Below are 21,470 nucleotides of genomic sequence, written 5' to 3'. Positions count from 1 at the left end.
AGAGAGAGATGAAGCCCAGGCAAGAACATCTACTACAGATAAGAGGGAGAGAGAGACTGCTGATTTATTGTATTTTGACTCTTCCTGGATTATTTACCTTTCACTACAAGGACTTTACTTTGCTCGTTAACATTCCTCAGGAGACAGCAGGAGTGGCCTGATTTGATGGACACGGTCATTCAGAGTTGATGGATAGCTGAGACCCTGTGAGTAGGGATAAAAGACAGGTCTGGAGAGACACCAGTGGACACTGACTGAGTGTTGTGAACCCACAGAGAGGTGGGGGTTTCAGAGACCGAATCAGGAGATCGGTCAGTAAAGCTCACAGTGTTACAGCAGGGCTGGTGGGGACTTGTGTGTGTGTCCACTCATGCCAGAGTGATGAGTCCACCACAGAAGAATGGTCTAGCTGAAGGACGGAGGGATCATAACTGAATGGCCACAACGACACGACGGGCTAAGGAAAGCCACAGAAGGTTTGCCTGCTGCAACTACCTAATCTCTCTCTCTCTCTCTCTCTCTCTCTCTCTCTCTCTCTCTCTCTCTCTCTCTCTCTCTCTCTCTCTCTCTCTCTCTCTCTCTCTCTCTCTCTCTCACTCTCTCTCTCTCTCTCTGTTACAACACAATGACCATAACCACCTCAGCATGTATGAACTGAAATGAACTTTATACTTTTCTATGACAATTCATTTACCCCTAGACATCGATAGAGCTTGTTTATTATTGCTTATTATTATTCCTACACTTTTAGGTTTATTACTGCTAACTTGTTTTATATGTATATTTGCATTTTTGATACTGTATTGTGTAGTTTACTAATAAACACCTTTAGTTTTGGTACCACCAGACTCCAACGGATACTTCTTTCTCTGCTGGTCTGACACCCAGTTATGGGGTATGTAACACCATGATGTCATGCACCCGATCAGAGACATCCCGGACCAGTATTGCCACTTTGCCACAGACAGCTGTAGAGGTCAAGAGACTGGATATATTTAAAATGGACATTGACATGTTCTTGATTAGTAAGACTGTTAAGGAGAAGACAGGAGAATGGGGTTAACAGGGAAAATAAATCAGCTAGGAAAGAATGGCAGAGCAGACACAGTGGGCCATATGGCCTAATTCTGCTCCTAGAACTTTTGGAATTTTGGACATATGGTCTTATGCAAGTGTGTCCATTGAAGTAACTAACCCGATTTTGAAATTGGCAGTTTCATCCTGAAATATTAACAAGTGTGACCACTGATGGGTAAATTCAAGTTCTGTGCAATTAGCACAAAGAAATCAATTGTGTACAATCCAGTTCCTAGACATATTGGAAACACTATCAGTAGGAAATAGAATTCTGCATGGATTACTACTACAAGAACAGATATGGCACATCATCACTAAACTGTTCTTCCATGACGGTATGTTCCCTTTCAACAAACAACGGTGCTCAGAGCATCTAGTTTTCATGATTTCCATGATCCAGGGACAGCAGTGCTGCATCAAACTCTAAAGGCACACTTCAAATTACTTAATTAAGGGTTCTTTATTTTTTTCATCATTTTTATCTCTTACTAAAACACGGTCTCATTCTTAACATGCATTAGGTTGACATATATGATCCCAATTCCGAATCAGATTTATTGGATTCAGAAGTATTTATCACATGCACATTGGAACACACAGTGTAATGTGTTGTTTGCATTGGTAACCAACACAGCCAAGGATGTGCTGTGGGCCACACATTCCAGCACCAACATAGCCTACCCACAATGCTTGGCAGAACAACACAGATCACAACAAAATAGAACACAACAAGCGACAAAACAACAACAAAACGGCCTTGTTCCTCCTTCCCACTCAAGCACATATGAAGTTCTCTCACCCGAGGGCAGGGACTTTCAATACAACACTGAGTCATGTTACCTGCAGAAATCTTCTGATGACTCAGCAATAGTTGGGTGTTTAAAGGGAGGACGGGAGGATGAATACAGGGCCCTGGTGGAGGACTTTGTCAAATGGTGCAAGCTGAATCATCTGCAGCTCAACATTAGTAAGACAAAGAAGATGATGATGGTCAGCCTCCAGCTTCCTGAGATTTCGTAGATTTGCAGACACTGGGACTTCGACTTCCCCAGCAGACTCACAAGGATTTGCAAACTCAGAGATCCAGCCATCAGGCCTTGAATACTGGACTTCTTCTTCACTGTCGGACTTCAATCTTCAGTGTTGACAGAGGACTCACCGATGATGAGCAATAAGAAGCCTGGATGAGGACGCAAACTCCAGGCCTCAAACGCCAAACTCACCGATGATCTGACCAAATACTGTGCTCACATTCCGGTCTTGCTGCCTCCCGTTTGCATGGCATTCTGATGCCAGAACATGCTGACCTGGATGGGGGTATCAGTCCTCATCTCTGCTGTACTGCCAGTCCGATATCCGATCACATCCATGTCACTGGCCTTTGAACGTGGAGCGGAGGCTGAGGTTCCAGCCTGTCCTCAGATCCTCCCTCTATCCCTGTCCCTAACCTGATCTCTAACTCCCCTCTCCGTCCCTGAACCCATCCTCACAAAACTAAAAGCCTAAAAAACAACCAAGTCTAAGCTGTGACCTTGACGGAGACGGCAGCTCAGTCCCGGTAACTTTTCATGCAGCAACTTTTGTTAGTTTGAATTTTAAAAAAGTTACTGTATAGTATTCCAATGCCAGCTGTAATTTAACTCTCCTTTTAGGGCAATTATATACCTAGACTAAGTTACAACAAATGAAGCTGCATTATAAGTGGTCCAAGACCTGTATTTCTTTCTTGAGCGAGACTGCTCAGAATACATTTCATTCTCTCTATAGAGTCCTACTAAGTCGTAATACAGCTGTGACATTATTTTATCACCTTTGTTTTCTTGCAGTATGAGCTAAAAATCAAGAGCCTACTAACATTTTGTGTGTTGCATCAAGATATAGCGCATTGAAATTTATGGTAAGCAACAATGAGCCACTCTAAATTGAATTCTGAATGAACAGTGCAATTTCTGAACTTGGAAAAATTAGCTAGAAAATTTAGTTCAATCCCAAATCATAAATAGAAAGTGAATTAAAGAGAAGCAAAAAAGAGAGGAAAAAAAAGAAAAATCTTCAAAAAATCATTATAAAAAATTAATTACAAAGAACTAAGATTCTGTATTTGTGAAGTTAATTTTCAGTGCAAAAGCAATTGCTTGTCATTAAATCTGATATATCACATAAGCTGTAAGTTTATGGGCAGGTACAGTAATTTCATGCAATTTCAGGTTCCAATACAAAGTCCCACGATGACATTTTGTTATAATGTCACTCCTAGAGGCACAGAACCACAAAAACCATCTCCCGTATTTCCAGGTTCATCATTGTGCACTACCGCCATAAATTGTTTATCGCCATTCGTGATAAGCAATGAAAACACCAGTGTTATTCTTACCAATAAAAATCTAACTCTTTATGTTATAAAGATGAATAGATATTGGTATTGTTTCTTTATTGCCTCATTTACCAAAAATACAGTGATGAGCTTTTGTTTTTCTTTTCTGGACTGACAGAGGTAAAGTGCTGTTCCAGTTGGTTGGCATACTATCCCGCTTATTTTAAAGATATATCATTTGTACATGCTACTGACTAGCTGACTTCCTTGTATTTAACTTTAATGCTTCATGAAAGATAAATTATTTCAGCTATGTCAATTAGCTCCCCCACACATTAACTGCACCAATTTCTGCATTGAAACTAGGCTGCAAAGTATAAATATAAATATCATTCACTTACAGCAAGATAAACAAGAAATCTGTATGCCTGTGGAATTAGACAGGAAGCTTATTTTTATGGGCATTCAATAACTGTGTCAAATTTCATAAATGGAACATATGATACAACTAGGACAATCATACCGCACACGTTGAATTTTCCTTTGAAGCATCACATTCCTTGCTCTGTAATTGCTCATGAAGCTGACATACTTCAAGGATCCAAATTGGAGGTATTATGTTGATCAGATAAAAAAACAGTGCTGGAGAAAACCTGTTCAAGTGAGCACACAGAGGTGTTAGAATTCTGTAATAAATTTATTGATAAGCATTCTTTTGGAACTAGTACTTGTTCATCCATATTTAATTGTAATGAAACTTTCAATGAACATGACATCTAATGGGGATGACAAAATCCAAATTGTATAAATGTTGCCAAATTTATCAGTGCTGCGAGAGCGGTTCAGCAGTTTGTATACATCATTGACACCCCATCTCAATTGATGAGTTAGGCTAACTTACTAGTGTTAGTGCCTGTTGATTGTGCACAGTTTGAAAGGGCCAATAGAAGCATAATCTCTTACAATACTATGCTAAGGACTCACTAGTTTGCATTTATGTGTATACATTCATATGATTTTAATCTGTCCTAAAAGGGATTATTGCTCAAACAGACACAGATGACAAATTACCTGTTGGTTGAGAGATCTGTGTGATATCACACAGGAGTGGTTGGCAGTCAGGTACAGGAAGTAATTAGCAGAGAAAATTGACCATTGAGATTTATTGCTAAGAAGATAGAATATAAAAGTCAGTTAGCTTAGCTACAACTATTTAAACATTCTATACAATTGTGTTTTTCTTGTTCAGAGAAGGATATATGACCATAAGATATAGGAGCAGAATTAGGCCATTTGGCCCATCAAGTCTGGTCCAACATTTCATCATGGCTCATCCAACTTTCCTGTCATCCCCAATCTCCTGCCTTCTCCCCATATCCCTTCATGCCCTGAACAATCAAGAATCTATCAAACTCTGCCTTAAATATACATAAAGACTTAGCCTCCACAGCTGCCTGTGGCACAGATTCACCACTCTCTGGCAAAGAAATTCCTCATCATCTCCATTCTAAAGGACACCCCTCTATTCTGAGCTGTGTCCTCTGGTCTTAGACTCTCCCACCATAGCAAATAACCTCTCCACATCAGCTCTATCAAGGCCTTTCACCATTCAATAGGTCTCAATGAGGTCATCCCTCATTCTTCTGAATTCGAGTGAATGCAGGCCCAGAGCCATCAGGCACTCTTCATATGACAAGCCATTCAATCCCGGAATAATTGTCGTGAACTTCTTTTAAACCCCCTCCAGTTTCAGCACATCCTTTCGAAGGGGCTCAAACCTGCTTACAATACTCTAACTGAGGACTACAAGTGCTTTATAAAGTTTCGACATTACATCCTTGCTTTTACTGTATATTCTAGTCATCTAGAAATGAGTAACATTACATTTGCCTTCCTCACCAAAGAGTGACCTAAATTAACCTTAATGGGCATCCTACACAAGGACTTCCAAGTTCCTTTGCACCTCAGTTTTTTTTGTATATTCTCTCCATTGAGAAAATAGCTAACCCTTTCATTTCTTCTGCCAAAGTGCATGACCATACATTTCCCAATACTGTACTCCATCTGCCACTTCTTTGTACATTCTCCTAATCTGTCTACATCCTTCTGTGGCCTCTCTACTTCCTCAAAACTACCTGCCCCTCCACCTATCTTCATATCGTCTGAAAATTTTGCAACAAAGTCATCAATTCCATCATCCAAATCATTGACATATAACGTAAAATAGAAATGGTCCCCAAACAGACCCCTGTGGAACACTGCTAGTCACTGACAGCCAGTCAAAAAAGACTCCCTTTACTCCCACTCTTAGCCTCCAGCCAATCAGCCACTGCTTTATCCATGCTAGAATCTTTCCTGTAATACCATTGGCGCATAGCTTATTAAGCTTGTTTAACAAGGTGTGGCACTTTGGTAAGGGCCTTCTGAAAATCCAAGTACACAACATCAACCAATTCTCATTTGTCTATCCTGCTTGTTACTTCTTCAAAGAATTCCAACAGATTTGTCAGGCAAGATTTTCCCGTAAGGAAACCATGCTAACTACCACCTATTTTCTCATGTGCCTCCAAGTATCCTAAATACCTCATATTTAATAATCGACTCCAACATCTTCCCAACCACTGAGGTCAGACTAACTCGCCAATAGTTTCCTTTCTTCTGCCTCTCTCCCTTCTTGAAGAGTGGAGTGACATTTGCAATTTCCATTCTTCTGGAACCATTCCAGAATCTAGTGATTCTTGAAAGATCATTACTAATACCTCTATGATCTCTTCAGCCACCTCTTTCAGAACTCTAGGGTGTAGACCATCTGACTTATCTACCTTCAGACTTTTCAGTTTCCCAATAACCTTCTCCTGGTAATGGCAACTTCACACACTTTTGCCCCATGACACTTTTGAACTTGGGCATATTGCCAGCATCTTCTAGAATGAAGACTAATGCAAAATACTTATTCAGTTTGTCTGCTATTTCATTGTCCTCCACTACAACCTCTCCAGCAGCATTTTCCAGCAGTCTGATATCCATTCTTGCCTCTCTTTTACACTTTATATATCTGAAGAAACTTTTAGTTTCCTCTTTAACATTATTGGCTATCTTACTTTTGTATTCCATCTTTACCTTCTTAATGACTTTTTCAGTTGCCTTCTGTTGGTTTTTAAAAGCTTCCCAATCCTCTAACTTCCTACTAATCTTTGCTCTATTATATGCCTTCTCTTTGGGTTTTATGTTGGCTTTGACTTCTTGTTAGCCATAGTTGTGTCATCTTTACTTTAGAATATTTCTTCTTCCAGGGATGTATATATTGTGTGGTCTTTGAATTGCTTCCAGAAGTTCCAGCCATTGCTGTTCTGCCATCATCCCTGCCAGTGTTCATTTCCAATCAATTCTGGACAGCTCCTCTCTCATGCCTCTGTAATTCCCTTTACTCCACTGTAATGCTGATCCATCTGACTTTAGCTTCTCCTTCTCAAATTTCAGGATGATTTTGATCATGTTATGATTTCTTTCTAGAAGGGTTCTTTTACCTTGAGCTCTCTAATCAATTTCGGTAAATTGCACAACACCCAATCCAGAATAGTTGATCCCCAAGGGGGCTCAACCACAAGCTGCTCTAAAAAACCATCTCTTAGGCACTCTAGGAATGCCCCCTGCTGGAATCCAGCACCAATATGATTTTCCCAATCTAAATGCATATTGAAATCCCCCATAATGATTGTAACATTACCCTTTGGAATGCATTTTCTGCCTCCTGTTGTAATTTGTAGACCACACCCTTACTACTGTTTGGCGGTTTGTATACAATTCCCATCAGGGTCTTTTTACCCTTGCAGTTCCTTGGCTCTATCCACAATGATTCAACAACTTCTCACCTATGTCACCCCTTTCTCAAGATTTGATATCTTTTTTTTACCAAAAGAGCAACACCATCCCCTCTGCCTTCCTGCCCATCCTTTTGAAACAATGCGTTTTCTTGGACATTAAGCTCCCAGCTACAATCTTTCAGCCATGATTATGTGATGCCTACAACATTATATTTGCCAATCTGCAACTGTGCTGCAAGTTCATCTACCTTATTCTGTATACTACACACATTCAAATACAACACCTTCAGTCCTGCATTCACCCTTTTCAATTTTGATACACCATTCTCAACTTTTTGATTCCTAACTTTGTCTGAGATCTTACCAACATCCCCCTACAACTCTAGTTTAAACCCCACTATGCAGCATTAAGAAACCTTCCCACTAGGATATTATCACGTTCAGGTGAAAACCCCTTCAGTATAGGTCCCACCTTCCCTGGAAGAGAGCCCAATGATCCAAAAATTTTATGCCCTCTCTCCTACACCAACTCTTTTGACATGTTATTAAACTACATAATCTTCCTGGTTCTGGCCTCACAAGCACACGGCATGGGTAAAAATCCTGAGATTATATCCCTGGAGGTCTGGCTCTTTAGCTTAGTACCTAACTCCCTGAACTCCCTAAGCAGAACCTCATCATTCATCCTACGCAAGTCATTGGTATTTACATGTACCAGGACTTCTGGCTGTTCACCCTCCCAATTAAAAATGCTGAGGACTTCATCCGAGATATCCTGGACCCTAACACCCGGGAAGCAACATACCATCCAGGAAACTCGTCTCAGCAAACAGATCCTCCTGTCCATTCCCCTATCTAATGAACCCCCATCATCACAGTGGGGCTCTTTGCCCCCATTCCATTATGAATCACAGAGGTAGACTCAGTGACGGAGACCCAATCACTGTGACTTTCTTCTGTTGGGTCATACCCCTCGCTTCCCCAACAGTACCCGAGGTGATATACCTCTTGTTGAGGGGGATGGCCACAGGGGACTCTGCACTGGCTCTTTAGTCCCTTTCCCCTTCCTGACTGTCACCCAGTTTTCTTTCCTGCATCTTGGGTGTAACTACCTCTCTATATGTCCTTTCTATCACCCCTTCAGCCTCCCAAATGATCCGGAGTTCATCCAGTTCCAGCTCCCTTAACACGGTTTGGTAGAAGCTGTAGCTGGATGCACTTCTCGCAGGTGTAGTGGTCAGGGACACTAGCCGTCTCCCTGCCCTCCCACATCCCGGAAGAGGAGCATTGTACTTTCCGCTTGTCATCTCTACCTGAAAATATCTCTGAATAGATATAAAGAAGAGAAGGCTTTCTCTGAGTCAAGCCTTTCTTTGCCGAAGCCTTGAAGAGCTAAAGCCTTAAGATAACCACTCAGACGATGGCCGCTGTGTTTGCCCCTGCCTTCCTTTAATTTGCTCTTATTAATTAACCCCAAACACCGAATGGCCGCTGGTCAAAGCTCTATTACTCTGTCGCGAATCCCTCCTGCCTTTTGTCCTTGGGCGGTGGACGTGATTGAAGACTCCTCTCCTCCAAACTCCCAATGTCCAGATTGGCCGCTGGTCAAAGCACTATGGGCAGTTCAGAAGAGGGTTCCTTGGTTGATTCCTGGAGTGGTTGTGTTATGAGAAAAGTTAAGCAGACAGGTGTATATGCACTGGAGTTCAGCAGAACAGGAGGTGATCTAGTTAAAACATGTAAAATGGTTAAATTGTGAAAAGGCTTGATACCCAGAGGTGGTTAAAATGCTACCTAAACTATCTCTTCATGAGGGATTTTGGGACAAGGGATAAGGATTCAAAATAAGTGATAATTTTTTAAGGAAGAGAAATTCCACTCTCAAATCATTATGAATATTTGTCCCCAAAAAACTGCATGGGCTTAATTATTAATTGTACCCAATGCCAAAATGCTTGGATTTTGATTCATTGGGGAACAAGGTTCACTGCCTTGTTATCTGGGGACAAGGCAGAAGCCATCAGGTCAGCCATAATCTAACTATATAGTGACACACATTTACTACTAGATCTTCTCCAATGATTATCTTCTGGCATTTCTCAGATTTTATTTTCTTGACATCAGAATTTATGGCAGACATTGGATGATGCTGCAGCCCATGCAAGTGCCCACGGTTACTCCTTTGGTTTGGAGACAGTGGGAGGAGCAGTAAGAGAAATTACTGAGGGTAATTATCAGGTCTGTAAGCCATTGGAGGGTGGTGGTGGAGCGGAACTGGCTAGGTCTATTGTCAAGAAGAGCGGAGAGCCTTAAGACTCTTAATACTTCTTAAGAAACTTGAGAAGCAGTGGATACTCCCTGAGTAAATATATTTAAGACAAGGTTGGATAGATTTTTGCATAGTAGGGGAAGTAAAGATTATGGTAAAAAGACAGGTAGGTGGAGATGAGTCCATGGCCAGATCAGCCATGATGTTATTGAATGGCGGAGCAGGCTCAATGGGCCAGATTTCTTACATTCTTATAAGACATTCCAGATGGGGGATAGAAATGTATAAGGACTGGATGTACATAGTGAAAAGAAGGAATCCAGATCAGGGAACTGAAAGCTACTGAAATGATGGAGGGCAAGTGTCACAGATATAGATAGGAAGGGACTGAACCAAAGGGGACAAAATGGAGTTGAGACAGGCAAACACAAGCTCAGTGGGACAGAAGCAGACAGAAGCAATGGGCCTATGGTGATAGTTAGGTTTGTGGATCTTGGATAAGAAGAAAATATGGGCAGTATGGAATATGAGAACAATGAGGTTGGAGGCTGTAAAATGGGAGATCTTTGGAGGAGATAGGCAGTTGATGGTGTGGGAGAAGATGACTAGATGCTTCTCAATGGTTGAGAGGTAAGAGAAGGTGTCCGAGAGCTGCCGTCTGACTTCAGCAAGTTAGAGGTCAGTCTGCCAGACTGCAACAGCATTATCCTTGTCTGCAGATTTGATCATGAGGTTGTGATTGATGCAGAGAGAGTGGAGGGCAGAGCGTTCAGAGAAGTTGAGGTTGGAATAGGCAAGAGAGGTGGTAAAGTTAGGATGGTTGACGTGCCAAAGGCTGTTAGGTATAGAGTGGGCAGAAGACCAGAGCAGGGTCTTCAAAAGGTGGAGGAGGGTTTAAGGTGGAAGAAGGGGTTATCGGTAGGGAGGTGGGAATTCCTTGCCAAAGAAGTATGATAGAGTCAGAGGCAACAGGCAAAGAGCTTGACATCATGACGGACATGGAACTCATTGAGGTCTGTGCAACAAAAGTAAGGTCATTGTTGAGGACAAAACACTCCTCTATAGAGAGGTGATGGTGGAATCACAGCAGGGGTTGCTAGAGTTAGGGAAGGGTAGAAGGGTAGAAGGTTGGAAGGGTCAGAGAAGAGAGAAGGGTTTGATAATTCAGTGAGTGGAAGGAAGATGGGGGTTCAGAGGAGGGACAAGGAGTAGAGGGGAGCCAGGGTGGCTGACGATTAGTGGTGGAAGTAGTAGTGGGACCCAGCCGCAGCAAGAAAGGTCTCAGCCTGCACGTAGCCAGGGGCCGAGGTCCAAACTCCAAGCCTTTAAATGAGTAGGCCCACACAAGTCATCAGAGGTCCTGATAAACACTAGAATAACTGGCAAGCTCAAGAACCTGTGAGCCTGTGTGCGTGAAAAAAAATGAAACAATCCAATCAATGTAAAAATAATAAGCACTCTGTCCGCTTCTTATTTTTTTTATGATTTATCTGCTTTCCTGTAAAGTATTGTGTTACTGAATCACACCAAGTACCCTTTTCAATGAAAGTTCAATGGCAATTTCTGGCAGAGTTTATTTAACTATTTGATCATGTATAAACCTGGAGAGGCAAGCAGGTAAAGCTAAGAAAGTTAGACAGAGAGCAAAAAAGCAAAATATTTGGGGTTGCTGCTTAGCTGCTGCCAAGGTGCAAAAGCCGACAGTTAGAAAGCTGGGCATTTTTTAAGTTAGGAAATACGAAGGGTGATTGATAAGTTTGTGGCCTAAGGTAGAAGGAGTCAATTTTAGAAAACCTAGCACATTTGAGTGATTATGCAGAAAATTTGAATTTAATAACTCATCGGGGTGATTGATAAGTTCGTGGCCCAAGGTAGAAGGAGATGAGTTATTAACTTCAGACTTTCTGCATAATCGCTCAAAGAGTTGAACTGCACCTGCACATGTAACAAGAGCTGTATAACTCATCTCCTTCTACCTTAGGCCACGAACATATCAATCACCCCTCGTGTATGATTAACGAAGTGGAACCTCAGACAAACAACTAGTGCTGTGGATAGGATTAGGGGAAGGCCATTTGGCCCCCAAGATTTGTTCTGATAATCTATAATTTCTTCTCTGATCTGTACAAGTTTTTCATGTTCATATAACTCTGTTGTAAACTTCAGGAGAGGGAAACCAGAGGTCCATGAGCCAGTCCTCATCGGAGGTTCAGAGGTGAAAAGTGTCAGTAACTTGGAAGTCCGGGACAGCACTATCTCAGACGATCGTCCTGGACCCATCATATAAATGTAAATGCAAAGAAAGCACAACAGTGCCTCTATGTCATCAAGAGTTTGTGGCGATTCAGCATAACATCCAAAAATTTGACAAACTTCTATAGATGTGTAGTGAAAAGTGTCTGATTGTCTGCTTCACAGCCTGGTATGGGAACACCAATGCCTTTGAATGGAAAATCCTACCAAAGGTCATGGATTCAGTCAGCACATCATGGGTAAAGTCCTCCCAACCATTGAGCTGAACTACTTGAAATGTGGTTGAAGGAGAGCAACATCCATCATCAAAGATCCTCACCACCCTGACCTGCTCTTTTCTCGCTGCTTCTATCAGGTAGAAGAATACAAGTGCCTCTGGATTCACACCACCAGGTTCAAGAACATTTGCCGTCCCTCAACCATCAGACTCTTGAACAAAAGGGGATAACTACACTCCTCTAGTGAGATGATCCCACAACCAATGATCTCACTTTAAGATTGCTTTATCTTGTTATTCCCTGCTCTAATTATTTATTACTATTTATTTATATTTGCATTGTCACAGTTTGTTGTCTGACACAGTGGTGTCAAAATAACCTCTCCCTCAATGTCACAAAAACAAGGGAGCTGGTTGTGGACTACAGGTGGAATGGAGACAGGCTAACCCCTATTGACATCAATGGATCTGGGGTTGAGAGGGTGAACAGCTTTAAGTTCCTAGGCATACACAACACTGAGGATCTCACGTGGTCTGTATATACTGGCTATGTGATGAGAAAAAGCACAACAGCGCCTCCTTCATCTCAAACAGTTGAAGAAGTTTGGTATGGGTCCCCAGATCCTAAGGACTTTCTACAGGGGCACCATTGAAAGCATCTGACTAGCTGAATCACTGCATGGTATGGGAACAGTACTTCCCTCAATTGCAGGACTCTGCAGAGAGTGGTGTGGACAGCCCAGCGTATCTGTACTTCCCACTATTCAGGATATTTACAGAGACAGGTGCATAAAAAGGGTCTGAAGGATCATTGGGGACCCGAGTCACCCCAATCTCAAACTGTTCCAGCTGCTGTCATCCGGGAAATGGTACCGCAGCATAAAAGCCAGGACCAAGAGGCTCCAGGACAGCTTCTTCCACCAGGCCATCAGACTGATTAATTCACACTGATTTGAGTGTATTTCTATGTTATATTGACTGTTCTGATGTACATACTATTTATTATAAATTACTATAAATTGCACATTACACATTTAGACGGAGAAGTAACATAAAAGAATTTTACTCCTAGTGTATGTAAAGGATGTAAGAAATAAAGTTAATTCAATTCAATTTACTTCTTGCTCTTTTATTTACAGTTTACAGTTACTATTTATGTTCGCTGAGAATGCTCACATGAAAAAGAATCTCCGGGTTGTATGTAGTGACATGATTCTGATAATAAATTTTACTTTGAACTTTGCTAGGAAAAGTCTGAACTCAGTTTGATCCTCAACAACTTTTAAGTATAGCAAATTACAACTTACATAACTCCTAAGTAAGATTGCTCTAATTTTAATATTCTTGTTCTACACTTCACCATTCCCCTCGCCAAGAAATAGTTTCTCCTTCTCTTCTTTGACGCATGATTGATAATACTTCCCTTGGGGAGAGTAAATTTTCATCTACTTCTGGATTTGATTTTGATTCACCATTCTCTACATCCCCTATAACTCATTTAGTCATCTGAAACAAATCAGTCTGATCAGTCTTATAGAAAGAAAAATCACTGCACATTCAAAGAAGTGATGTTTAGTTCTCAGAATATGACCTCCTTACATCTGAAGTAAGATGGAAGGTCATTGATTTTATAAATAAAACTACAAGAGATAGTTTTTTCTTTGGAACTTGTTCAATTTTGGTACAATGTGTTTAACATTAAAAAAAAAGATCTGTTGTGGTTTATTGACTAGTTCCAATGGTCAAAGTATGATTCTCTGAAACTATATGGTTTATTGTTAACAGCTGGACAGGAAGTCATTTTTTTAAAAAATCTTTACTGTCTGGTGGAGCAGATGCCATGAGCAGGCTCTCAGTTTTTCTTATCATCTGCTCTACATATTGCCTCACTAGTTAATTCATTCGTACACTGTATTTTTTAAAGTTAATTTTTACATAAAATTGTATATTGTCTCTTTCAACTTTCATAGAACATTTCCTTCTGGTGTTGCTTAAAACAAAAATGTATTTGCTAATAGCATGTGTTCTAATTGTTGAATGATATGTCCATCAGTACTGCAACTATTTTGCATTAAAATGCTTAAGTTATTTATCCTTTCCATCCAATTGCTGTAACCAAATGCATATACTGCATATCATCAAACTGTCAAATAAATAACTGCTCCAACCTCCAACCTAAACTTTTTGCAAAAGCAAAGTATTAAAGTTGGTCTTTGACAAAAACACTGTCAAAGGAAGAATCATCACAATGCAGGGCATAAATTGGGTGCAGTGTGCATCTATGGACCAGCTTCACAGTTGGGCAAAGAACACCCCCAAACCCACATGACAGTGTTACCATCTCTAATGGAAATACCACTATCTGAAATTCCTGTCCTACGCAACATTCTTACTTGGAAATACACTACTGCTTTTTTTTCATTATTTGTGGGTTTTAATCCCTATCTGGCATCACTGTTTCGTAAAACCCAGGTCCCAAAATTTAAAAAAGAGCTTTCAATAATCAATTTCATTTTTTTTTCTGAAAGCCAAAAATTCTTCTTTGAACCTTGCTCAAAGAATGTGAGAAAGTTTTATACAGAAACAGCACAAAGTCTGAAATACTGAAACTCGAGTAGGCCATTCAGCCTCACAACCCTAATCAGATATTCATGAACCTGAGAAAATCTGTAGATGCTGGAAATCCAAAGTAACACACAAAATGCTGAAGAAACTCAGCAGGTCAGGTAGCATCTATGGAGAAGAGTAAACAGACACTTTTTGGGCCAAGACCCTTCTTCTGCACTGAGAAGAAAGGGGGAGGATGCCTGAATTAAATGTGGAGGGGGGGTGCAGAAGGAAAATAGGCTGGCTGGAAGGTAGTAGGTGGTAGGTGAAAGCTAGGTGGGCGGGAAAGGTCAAGGGCTGGAGAAGAAAATATGACAGGTGAAGAGAGTAGTCAATAGGAGAAAGGGAAGGAGGGGACCCTGGGGGAAGTAATAGGCAGGTGAGAAGAAGTCAACGGTCAGAGTGAGGAATAGCGGGAGGGGGAGTTTTGTTCACCAGAAGTAGAAATCAATATTCATACCATCAGGTTGGAGGGTACTCAGACAGAATATAAGGTGTTGCTCCTCCATCCTCATCTCGACACAAGAGGATTGAAACGTCGGAACGGGAATGGGAATGGGAATTAAGATGTATAGCAACTGGGAAGTCCAGCTTGTGTGGAATGTGCGGAGATGTTCGAAAAAGCGGACCCCCAATTTACAATGGGACACACTGATGTAGAGGAGGCCGCATTGGGAGCACCAGACACAATAGACACCCCCAGAAGATTCTCAGGTGAAGTGTTGCCTCAACTGGAAGGACTGCTTGGGGCCTTCAATGGAGGTGATGGAGGAGGCGTACAGGCAGATGTAGCACTTGGGCCACTTGCAGGGTTAAGAGCCTGGAGAGGGATTAGTGGGGAGGGTTGAATGGACAAGTGAATCATGGAGGGAGCAATCCCTTCAGAAAGTGGCGGGGGGGAGGAGAAGATATGTTTAGTGGTGGGGTCCCTTTGGAAATGGGGAAGTTGTGGAGGATAATGTGGTGCATGCAGAGGCTGATGTGGTGGTAGGTAAGGACAAGAGAACACTCTCACTATTACGACAGTGGGAAGATGGGGTAAGTACGAATGTACAGGAAATGGAGGAGATGCGGGCAAGGGCAACATCAATAGAAGAGGGAGGGTAACTCCATTCTAAAGAAGGAGGAATGGAAAGCCATATCCTGAGAACAGATGTGATGGAGGTGAAGAAACAGCATAAAGGGAATAGCATTTTTACAGGAGATAGGGTGGGAAGAGGTTCTGATAACTGTGGGAATCAGTAGTTTATAAAAGATGTTGGTTGACAGTTTGTCTCCAGAGATGGAGACAGGGGGATCAAGAAAGGGGAGGGAGGTGTCAGAGATGGCCCAAGTGAACTCAAGAGCAGGGTGGAAGTTACAGCCAAAATTGATGAAGCTCAGCATGGGTGCATGAACCAGTGCAGCTGTCAATGTAGTGGAGAGAGTTGGGAAGTATAACCGGGGAAGGCTTCAAACATAGACTGTTCTACATAGGTGATGAAGAGGCAGGCACAGCTCAGGCCCATGAGAGTACCCATGGCTACTCCTCAGGTTTGGAGAAAGTGAAAGGAACCAAAGGAAAATTTGTTCAGGATGAGGACCAGGGTGATATTCATGGCTGTGTCTGCTTCAGCTTACAATTTTCTGCTTATGATCCACATCCCTTAATATTTTTAAAGAGGAAAAATATCCTGTTGACCTGCTCTTGGAATTTTCAACTGGTTGCCAGTGTCCAGGGTTATTAATTTCTATTGCCGTATATGTGGAAAAATTGCTTACTGATTTCACTCCAAATTTTTATAACTTTAATTTTAATACTGTGTCTGACTCCAGCTTAAGACAAAAAGGCTTTCTGCAACTAAGACCGACTCCCAAGAATTTCATTTTGAATGCGTCTTCAAGTTTCCATACCCAAGAAAATAGAAGCCAGATTTTAAAAGAACATACTGCTGGAAATGCTCTTCCTCAACTATAAAAGAGACTGAATTCTCAAGAACATAGGAGCAAGAAGAAGAGAGGTCAAGTGGCCTCTCAAGTTTACCTATCATTCAATGTGGTCATGGATGATTCATGCTGTTTTCCTGGTCACACAATTCCTTGATCGTTTAAATATTTATCTATCTCCACATTAAATGTATCTAATGATTTCCACCACTCTCAAGAGAAGAAAATTCCAGAAATGCAGTATGCTCTGAGAGGAAATGTCTACAGCCAACTCTCAATCTAATCTTTTCCACCTGTCACCCCTTCTTATATCCTATAATGGGAGAGTTTAAGACCAGAGGGTCTGGCATTGGAATATGAGGATGTCCCTTTAGAACAGAGAAGGGAAGGACTTTCTTTAGCCAGAGGATAGCGAATCCTTGTACTGTAATTCATTGCCAAAGACAGCTGTGGATGCCAAGTCATTGGGTGTACTTAAAGTGGAGGTTAATAGGTTCTTGATTAGTTAAAGGTTATGGGGAGAAGGCGGGAGAATGGGGTTGAGAGGGATAATAAATCAGCTGTGATGGAATGGCAGAGCAGACTTGATGGGTCGAATGACCTATTTCTGCTCCTATGTCTTATGGGCTTCTTTGTGATTCTCACACTGGTGAACAGGATCACCCCTCATTCTGCTAAACTTCACAGAATACAAACTCAAACTTTTTAGCATCCCTTGATGGGCTACTCACACATCCCAGGAAATAGTCTGCTGAATTTCATGTGGACTGCCTCTAATGCAGCTATATTCTTTGTATAGGTAAAGGGCCCAAAACTGTGCACAGTATTTTAAGTGTGACCTCGCCAATAACTTGTACAGCTGCAGTAAAACTCTTGTATTCCAGCCCCTTCGCTATAAAGGTCAACATCCTGTTCGATGTTTCTTGTTGGACCTGCCTGCTAACCTTTTCTGATTCAGCTGCTAGAACATCCTAGATCCTTTGTTCTGTATTTACTTAGCGTCTCTCCCTGTTGAAAAAAACAGCTTGTCTTTTCATCTCTCTTCCCAAAGCGCATGACCTCTCACCTTTCCTAGTTCAGTCCCTTCCTACCTCCATCCCTGACACCTCACACGCTCTTGATCTTTACAAGGATTTCAAGTTCCCTGGCCTCCATCATCTTATTTTTATTATGGATGTCCAGTCTTTGTACATCTCCATCCCCCATCAAGAAGACCTCAAAGCTCTCTGGTTTTTTTTCTGGACACCAGATCTAACCAGTTCCCCTCCACCACCGCTCTCCTCCGCCGAGCGGAACTTGTCCTCACTCTACATAATTTCTTCTTTGGGTCCTGCCACTTCCTTCAAATAAGAGGGGTAGCCATGGGCCCTCGCATGGGTCCCAGCTTTGTCTGCCTGCTTGTCAACTACGTGGAAGAGTTTATATTCCAAGCCTACCCTAGTGACCGTCCCGTCACTAGGATTGTATTAATGTATTTAAGTAAACTACTTAAGAACTTTTTAAAAGCTATTATTAATGCTTTTTGAGAGAGTGATTTAGATGCATATCATATTTTTACTGAGTTAAGTATTGTATGTAATTAGTTTTGCTACAACAAGTGTATGGGACATTGGAAAAAATGTTGAATTTCCCCATGGGGATGAATAAAGTATCTATCTATCTATCTATCTATCTAATTTCCTACACTACATGGACGACTACATTGGGGGGCTTCCTGCACCCATGCTGAACTCGTCGACTTCATCCACTTTGCCTCCAACTTCTACCCTGCCCTCAAATTCACCTGGTCCATTTTCGACACCTCCCTTCCTCAATCTCACTGTCTCTGTCTCCGCAAACAGCTTATCCACCGATGTCTATAACAAACCTACGGACTCTCTCGTCCTCGTCCCCCCCGCCCCCCGCTACTTGTAAAAACGCCATCCCCTTCTCTCAATTCCTCCGTCTCTGCCGCATCTGCTCTCAGGATGAGACTCCATTCTAGAATGAAGGAGATGTCCTCCTTTTTCCAAGAAAGGGGCTTCTCTTCCTTCACCATCAATGCTGCCCTCAACCGCATCTCTCCCAATTAAATCACATCTGCTCTTATCCCATCCTCCCGCCACCCTACCAGCGATAGGGTTCCCCTTGTCCTCACTTACCACCCCACCAGCCTCGGAGTCCAGCACATAATTCTCCGAAACTTCCGCCACCTCCAACGGGATCCCACCACCATACACATCCCCCTCCATTTTCTGCTTTCCGCAGGGATCGCTCCCTAGGCGACTCCCTAGTCCATTCGTCCACCCCCCCCCCCCCCACCCTTCAGATCTCCCTCCTGGCACTTATCCTTGCAAGCGAAACAAGTGCCACACCTGCCCCTACACCTCCCCCTTCACAACCATTCAGGGCCCTAAACAGTCCTTCCAAGTGAGGAGATACTTCACTTGTGAGTCTGTTAGGGTTATTTACTGTGTTCGGTGCTCCCGGTGTGGCCTCTTGTATATCGTGAGATCCTACCCAAACGGGAGACCTGTTCGCCGAGCATCTACGCTCCGTCCAACAGAACAAGCGAGATCTCCCAGTAGCCACCCATTTTAATTCCACGTCCCATTCCCATTCCGATATGTCCATTCACGGCCTCCTCCACTGCCGTGATGATGCCACACTTGGGTTGGAGGAACAACACCTTATATTCCGATTTGAGCGGCCCCCAACCTGATGGCATGAACATCGATTTCTCAAACCCAAGTAACACCACCACCCCCACTCCCCCTTTACCATTTCCAAACCGTTCTTCCCGCTCTCATCTGATCTCCTTGCCCGCCCATCGCCTCCCTTTGGAGTTCCTCCCCCCTTTTTTCTTTCTTCCATGGCTTTCTGAGTTCCTCTAGCATTCTGTGTGTTACTAGGATTTCCAGCATCTGCAGATTTTCTCTTGTTTATGACCTCTCAATTCCCTGTGTTAAGCTCCATTTGCTAGATTCTCAGTCACTACACTGCCTGTTTATTTTCAACAAACAAGTAAACTCTGTAAATCTCGCAATCATCATCTGCCAGGTCGTTAGGGCAAGTATCAAGCATCCGATGGCCAAGAACATGGATGAGAGGTGTATGGAGGGATATGGTCCAGGCGCAGGTCAGTGGCGACATTTTACCTACTCTAAGATCAATCTAACCCGTCCTTTCTACTAGCCCTCTATTTTTCTATCTTCTATGTGCCCATCTAAGAGTTTCTTTAAATCCCTAATGTATTTGCCTCTACCAGCTCGCCTGGCACGGTGTTCCACACGGTTTCCACTCTGTTTAAAAAGCGTACCGCTGACATCCCCCCTATACTTTCTTCCAATCACTTAAAATTATGCTCCATCGTATCCATTCTGCTGTGGGGGGAAAACCTCTGGCTATTCACTCAATCTTTGCCTTTTATCATCTATCAAGTCACTTCTCATCCTCCTTGTAATTTCTAGTTATACGTTTTCTAGTTATACTTCAGAATGCAAATAAAGTCCATGAAAATCATCTTCAATATGTATCCTCGGCATCTGGAATGAGGGTGAGACAGTCGTTTTTAACATCGTATTGCGAAGTGCTAAGTCTTTTCACACAAATGCATCCGCAATTCCTTCACTCACCCGTAGGAGAATGCAAAAAAATACAGTTGCCGGAAAACTAAAATAAAAATGAACATATTTAGGAAACGGTCAGGATCTATGGGAAGAAATAAAAAGATTTACTACATGTCAGTGTTGGCAAGGATCTTCTATCTGAACTGTCCACAAATGCTGCCTGACTTGCTGAGTGATTTCGTTTTTTTTTGGGGGGGGGGGTTAACTTCTCGTTGTGTTAAAACATAAGGGATAACTGCAGCATTAAACGCGGTGAAATCCCGTCACTTTTGCTTTGCCCTCAAGTCCGTGTACACTGAGTCCTCGTACAGAAACGCTGTTGGTTTCTGCAGTAACGATTAAAGAAAATGATCGTCGCTTCAAATCAACTTTGAACGCCCACACTTTTAACTGTCTTCGCAATTTTCAGTCAATTCAAAATGCAAAAGGCGTTCGAGTGCCTGAAGTTTTGGTGTAGTAACTCTCCGGCTGGAGTTTCCGGTTAAAATTTTCAGTCCAGGATACCGATCAACTAAAAGCTGAGTGTTTTTTTTTAACCTAAAAACAATAACCTCCTTGTTACAAGCTTGCAGTTAAATGAGAGAAATTGGCTCTTTTACCCAATATTTCAATAAAATATTCACATGTTGAACTGAGAATCGTTCTTACCCTTTGTAATCGGATCCTTTCTGGATAACGATGGTCACTATCATTTCTACAAAGATCAGCAACGTCAAAAGTAGCAGAAGGTAGTACATGGGATCATTCATTACTTTATTCACCCGCCAGACTGCGATAAAGGCGTGAAAGATAAAAATGAGTCTCGGGACAACAGCGCTCAGATATACGTGCCAAGCCATTGTCCTGGTCCTGAAATCAGACCCGAGACACTGACCAACTTTGAATCTTGACTCAAAGAAGTGAACGAGGGGCGATTTTATTGTCGGTCCAGGCTTTCCCGCCCACACTACTGATCCAGTCTAAACTCCTCCCGCTTGAAGATTCAGTCTCCAATAGTGGAGTGAACAGATTAATGGATACAAAAATATTTACAACCTGGTAGAGGAAGTATATTCTAGCTACCATCACCCCTTGTTCTGAAACCATTCTATACAGTTCTAGATTACACCACAGGGGAAACTTCTTCACAGAATCTACCTCAAGATTGTCTTTCATTTTTCTAGAGACCAGTCCTCTTAATCCTACACTGAAGTCCTCAAATCTAACAGACAGGGTGAAGTAACACTACTAGGAGGGGAGGTGATTAGTGTAGTGTTTAGAATTCATCTTTGCACAACAGCTCATGATTCGATTTAGAATTTGGGTCAAGCTATGGGATAGCAAACAGCAAAAAAATAGTAAGAACGATTTCTGGCCCATGAAGTAGTAGTTGCAT

The 21,470-nt window shown here is 42.1% G+C and overlaps 1 protein-coding gene across 1 annotated transcript in view; it reads right to left on the bottom strand.

Annotated features, from left to right (window-relative positions):
- Positions 1–20,964, bottom strand: part of tmem26b (transmembrane protein 26b) — a 41,945-nt gene extending 20,981 nt beyond the window's left edge. The window contains exons 1-2 of the mRNA XM_073027249.1: positions 20,744–20,964; positions 3,915–4,044 (exon numbers count right to left, since the gene is read on the bottom strand). Of these exons, the coding sequence (XP_072883350.1) occupies positions 3,915–4,044; positions 20,744–20,934 (321 nt within the window). The 5' untranslated portion in view covers positions 20,935–20,964. The remainder of the gene's footprint in view (positions 1–3,914; positions 4,045–20,743) is intronic.
- Between the last annotated feature and the right edge of the window lie 506 nt (positions 20,965–21,470).

This window comes from Hemitrygon akajei, chromosome 23 (genome assembly GCF_048418815.1).
Source record: "Hemitrygon akajei chromosome 23, sHemAka1.3, whole genome shotgun sequence".
NCBI classification, from domain to species: Eukaryota; Metazoa; Chordata; class Chondrichthyes; order Myliobatiformes; family Dasyatidae; genus Hemitrygon; species Hemitrygon akajei.
The sequence above is the reverse complement of the archived record's forward strand: the minus strand, read 5'-3'. Positions and strand labels throughout refer to the sequence as shown.